Below are 6,000 nucleotides of genomic sequence, written 5' to 3' on the forward strand. Positions count from 1 at the left end.
TACTATTACTCTGACGTTTCACATTCTTAAAATAAAGTGGTGATCCTAACTGACCTAAGACAGATAATTTTTTCTATGATTAAATGTCAGGAATTGTGAAAAACTGCGTTAAAATGTATTTGGCAAAGGTGTACGTAAACTTCCAACTTCAACTGTTGCTCCGTACTTCAAACAATAATGTTTTTTTTCTGCCGAGTGTCTATTGTCAACCAAAAAGCAACTTTGGGTACTTTTTCTCTCTTTTTTTTTTACCTGTAGCTCTGTGTTTGATAGTGAAGGGAAGAAAGGGAAGGGAAGAGACAGGAGACACAGAGAGCAGGGGAGAGGAGACACAGAGAGCAAGGGACAGTCGTATGCACTGTTAGCAGAGTGGACAGTTGTATGTAATGTTAGCAGAGGGGACAGTTGTACGTAATGTTAGCAGAGAGGACAGTTGTACGTAATGTTAGCAGAGGGGACAGTTGTACGTAATGTTAGCAGAGGGGACAGTTGTATGTAATGTTAGCAGAGGGGACAGTTGTACGTAATGTTAGCAGAGGGGACAGTTGTACGTAATGTTAGCAGAGAGGACAGTTGTACGTAATGTTAGCAGAGGGGACAGTTGTACGTAATGTTAGCAGAGGGGACAGTTGTATGTAATGTTAGCAGAGGGGACAGTTGTATGTAATGTTAGCAGAGGGGACAGTTGTATGTAATGTTAGCAGAGGGGACAGTTGTACGTAATGTTAGCAGAGGGGACAGTTGTATGTAATGTTAGCAGAGGGGACAGTTGTATGTAATGTTAGCAGAGGGGACAGTTGTATGTAATGTTAGCAGAGGGGACAGTTGTACGTAATGTTAGCAGAGGGGACAGTCGTATGTAATGTTAGCAGAGGGGACAGTTGTATGTAATGTTAGCAGAGGGGACAGTTGTATGTAATGTTAGCAGAGGGGACAGTTGTATGTAATGTTAGCAGAGGGGACAGTTGTACGTAATGTTAGCAGAGGGGACAGTTGTACGTAATGTTAGCAGAGGGGACAGTTGTACGTAATGTTAGCAGAGGGGACAGTTGTACGTAATGTTAGCAGAGGGGACAGTTGTACGTAATGTTAGCAGAGGGGACAGTTGTACGTAATGTTAGCAGAGGGGACAGTTGTACGTAATGTTAGCAGAGTGGACAGTTGTATGTAATGTTAGCAGAGGGGACAGTTGTACGTAATGTTAGCAGAGGGGACAGTCATACGTAATGTTAGCAGAGGGGACAGTTGTACGTAATGTTAGCAGAGGGGACAGTTGTATGTAATGTTAGCAGAGGGGACAGTTGTACGTAATGTTAGCAGAGAGGACAGTTGTACGTAATGTTAGCAGAGGGGACAGTTGTATGTAATGTTAGCCGAGGAGGGAGTTGTGTGTGTTTGCGCGCGCGCGTGTGTGTGTGTGTGTGTGTGTGTGTGTGTGTGTGTGTGTGTGTGTGTGTGTGTGTGTGTGTGTGTGTGTGTGTGTGTGTGTGTGTGTGTATTGATGTACCTGTGTCCATGCTGATGGATGTAACCCAGAACTCAGCGAAGTTAACAACTGAGGTATAAGAAGAAAGCTCCTAGATAAAGCACAGGAGCGGAGGGGTTGCGAAAGTCCCACCGGGTCTCCGAGCTGGACTGAGTAAACACACGAGGATAAATTACTTCTCTAAACTCAAACTCTAGATTGGAGCCTAGGGAACATGGTTGATAAAACAACTGTGTGGATGTGGCGAGCATTCCATAATGGCGAGTTTGTGAATATGTATGCGGAAATATGATAGTGGTTGTCAGACAGCATGGTCAATTAAGGAATGTTTCGTTGTCGATAAAGTTTTGCTGGAAAAATCGCTGAAACATGGCTTTGTTAGAGTAGTAGTCCTCCTTTCTGTTATTTATTGCTGTCATTTCTGAATCAACTTCTCTTCAGTGAACTCCCATTTATTCATGTTTGTCTATCCATGTCTTTCTTCTTTCTGTCTTTTAATATTTATCCTCAACGCCCCTTTCTACGTCTCTCTCTCCAGCTGCCCATTGACTTCCAGGAGCGGGTGAGCTCCCACATGGAGAAGCAAGGCCGCGGCGTCACCATGGCGCTGTGCCACTCGCCCTACTCTGATGCTGTGCCCACCGCCGTCATCGCCAAGGTGCTAGAGAAGCCGGAGCCGGGCAGCAGCTGCCCCAACACCCGTTCGCCCAGCCCCCAGCCATTGGAGGATGAGGGCCATGACCAGAACTTTGTGCCCACTAGCGTGGGCGGCGGCACCGAAAGCCTCCAGCGCCGCACAGCTTACCGTACATCGGACCTGTACTGCAGCGACACAGCCCTCTACTGCCCCGAGCGCTGGCAGGAGCGCAGACAGAGCGTGGACGTCCATGCCCGCCCCATGGGTCTCCTCCTCCAGGCCCAGAACTCCACAGACTCCAACCCCGAGGAGGAAGCCTTCCATTCGGGTAACTTCTCCCATCACGGGGCCCCCTCCTTCCATGGAGAGTTTGCCGTGGGCTCCTTGAGGGCCTCTAGCTCCTACTCCAGCTTCAGTCAGGCGTCGGAAGACGAGAAGGGCGGGGAAGGCTGCGGCGGTGGCCCCAGCAGCACCATGTCCTCCTCCCACCAGGGGCTCTACATGGACTGGCGGGATGGGGGTTACGGCGAGCGAAAGAGCACCTCCTCCTATGAGAAGGACAGCCCTCCTGGCCACAGTGTCTTCCCCAAGTCCCACAGCTTCCAGCATATGGCAATGCCGCCTTCCCCCAACCCTGCGAAAGGCAGCGGTGGCTCTTCACCGGCATACGTATGCACAGCATCCTGCGGCTACAGTGAGCCGTACCACTCGCCACTTATCACATCGTCACACAGCGTGGGCTCAGCCCAGGGAGGAGGAGGAGGACCCCGGGGTGCGGAGCGCTCCGATAGTCAGGCCAGCATGGTCAGCATGGGTGTCCCCACCGAGGAGGAACTGACTGGACGCTGGAGGCAGCTGAGCGTAGAGGACATCAACTCGTACTCCTTCAACCGCAACCCGGGCCGTGTGTCTCCCTACAGCTTCTCCGAGCAGCACTTTGCCATGGGCCCGGCCAAGATTAAACTTGGGCCTCTCTACAGCAGCTTCCAGGAGGGGGACGACAATGTCTTCCTCCACAGCCATGTGCTGGACCAGTGTTTGGCTGCTGCCGCCGGTGGTGGCCTCTCACCCAGCCCCAGTCCCAGTCCCAAACACCCCAGCCTGGGCCTGCGGGGCAAGCCGGACAATCCCCCGCCCCTGTACAGAGCCAAGGTAGACAGCCAGGACTCAGAGTGCAGCCTGCAGTTCCTCTCAGGGAGCCTTAAGGATAAGGAGAGTGGGGCTGCTGGAGCGGCAGGGGGGAGCATGAACAAGGAATACGTGGACGTGAGCCCCAACAGCTCAGCTGAGTCCGTACACCACCAAAGCTCCCTGGAAGCCTCCAGTCTGCAGCACTACCAGAGGGAGAGAATGAGGCCCAGCCCTAGCCCTGCACTTCCCAAAAAGAGTTCTCAACAATACCAAAAATTTGGAAGTACAGGAACAGGACTGAGCAGGAAGGACAGTCTGACCAAGGCCCAGCTGTACGGCACCCTCCTGAATTGAACCGCTCAGTAACTGACAGGTATAATGCATTATGATGTGGTTATAATGCATTATGATGCGGTTATAATGCATTATGATGCAGTTATAATGCATTGTAAGACTTGTCATAAGCACGTATGACCCCCTTAGAAATTCTTAATATTATCTCAATGACTAAATGATAGCAATTTTGAAAATGTGTTTCATAAAAGGACTTAACAAACTGTAAACCTTGTAATAAGACATGAAAGCTCATACGTGCTTACAACAAGTAATAAAGCATTATACCTGCCGGCTTGAAGTAGTGTTACCAACAGCTTCTCCTCTTATGCATGATGATTGTGTAGGTCTCCATGTTTCCTGTGGCAAACACACAGTTGGTGTGGATGTGAGATGTTCTTGTAATCCGGCGAAGGCACGTTTCAAGCTGTATGAGAAGCTACACAGCTGTTGTTGTTGTTTTGGCTGTTTGTTTATGTCATGATGCGGTGTAGTTATCAGAGATAACAGCCACTAGATTTCCGTACCGTTTCTTACAGTATATCATCCCTTAGTCTCTCAGACAGCCATTCAGCAAGCTCAAAGCTATTTTGTGGAAGGCTCATAAATCAAATTATCCCTTAACAATGACAGTATTGAGGCAGTAACTACTCTACATATACTATTAGCATTTGAAGTATGTCAGTAAAACATGCCATTTAGTACCAAGCACATTGGTATCCTTTAGTACCAAGCATAACACGTCCCATTCATTTGGGCAACAGACTGACTATTAGAACTTCATTAGCATGGCATAACACCAACTAAAGGCTATCCATTATGTATATGATGTCCTGCTTCCAAGGCCTCATTTTCTCATCGACAAACTGCATGTTAATTATGCATATATGAATGGACTGGTTCTTCTAGGCGGCAAGTCATGGATAGCTCCTGAACATTAGAGAGGCACGACAGAAATAAATGTTCCTTTCTCTCACTCAATTAGCATATTTATACTTAGGAGGAACACGTCTGAGAAATAAATTCAGCATGTATTGGAATTAGATAAATCAAAGGCAGATTTAAAATACATATACTGTCGGTAACACAATATCAAAGACATAGTATACATGTAAATACAACAACTGTAAAGTTGGTGGCGCAATATGGGGTATTTTCCTGCCGCTAATACTAACAATATAAAGGAATATATTTACAATATGATTGGCAGGAAAGTACACCCACAGAGCAGACATTGACAAGAGATAAATGATTTAAAAAGTTGCACAGCAGGTTGTCCAATATTCCATGTATCCAGGCTAGTGTTACTCTGTATGAATATTTCATGTAGGAATTTGGCCCAAAGCACCCAACGTTTTAATGCCCAAATTGGAAAAGAGCATGAATTCAATGCTGTTGCTTGAATTCATGAATACCCAACAACTAGTAAGTACATTTTGCCTTAATTCTGTTCAGTAGCTAGTCTACTCCTTTACTACAAGTCTGACAGTGGTGTGTATATATATATATATATATATATATATATATATATATATATATGAGTGTATGTATATGTATACAGTGCCTATAGAAAGTCTACAACCCCCCTTGGATTTCATCAAATGTTATTGTCTTACAAAGTGACATTAAACATGATATAATTGTATTTTTTTTTGGTCAACAATCCACACAAAATATTCTCATCTCAAAAGTGTTTTTGTTGTTGTTGATTAATGAAAAAAAAATACTAATACACCTTGATTGATAAGTATTCACCCCCCTGAGTCAATATGTGATAGAAATACCTTTGGCAGTGATTACAGTTGTGAGTCTTCTTGGGTAACTCTCATAAGAGCTTTGCATACCTGGATTGTGCAATATTTGCACATTATTCTTTTCAAAATCCTTCAAGCTCTGTCATGGTGTTGGGTATCATTGCTAGACAACCATTTTCAAGTCTTGCAATAGATTTTCCTAAACTGTATTCCTTCGCTGTGTTTTTTGTTGTTGTTGCAATATTACTTTAGTGCCTTGGTACATATATATGCATGTATTGGAATATTTTCATTCTGTATATTTGTTTTCTTCTTTTCACTCTGTAATTTACAGTTGAAGTCGGAAGTTTACATACACTTAGGTTGGAGTCATTAAAACTCGTTTTTCAACCACTCCACAAATTTCTTGTTAACAAACTATAGTTTTGGCAAGTCGGTTAGGACATCTACTTTCTGCATGACACAAGTAATTTTTCTACCAATAGTTTACAGACAGATTATTTCACTTCTAATTCACTGTATCACAAAATTCACCCAACATATTGTGGGAACCTTGTGGAAGGCTACCTGAAACGTTTGACCCAAGTTAAACCATTTAAAGGCAATGCTACCAAGTACTAATTGAGTGTAAGTAAACTTCTGGCCCACTGGGAATGTGA

The 6,000-nt window shown here is 45.2% G+C and overlaps 1 protein-coding gene across 3 annotated transcripts in view; it reads left to right on the forward strand.

Moving 5' to 3' along the window:
• Positions 1-5,101, forward strand: part of LOC106611855 (brain-enriched guanylate kinase-associated protein) — an 83,290-nt gene extending 78,189 nt beyond the window's left edge. For 2 of the 3 annotated variants that reach the window (XM_014212492.2, XM_045714228.1), the window contains one exon: positions 2,025-5,100. In XM_014212492.2, the coding sequence (XP_014067967.2) occupies positions 2,025-3,608 (1,584 nt within the window). In that variant the 3' untranslated portion in view covers positions 3,609-5,100. Of the gene's footprint in view, positions 1-2,024 lie in introns of all 3 variants that reach the window. The other variant, XM_045714229.1, reaches the window with a different exon arrangement.
• The last annotated feature ends 899 nt before the right edge of the window (positions 5,102-6,000 follow it).

Source organism: Salmo salar, chromosome ssa01 (assembly GCF_905237065.1).
Source record: "Salmo salar chromosome ssa01, Ssal_v3.1, whole genome shotgun sequence".
Taxonomy (NCBI): Eukaryota; Metazoa; Chordata; class Actinopteri; order Salmoniformes; family Salmonidae; genus Salmo; species Salmo salar.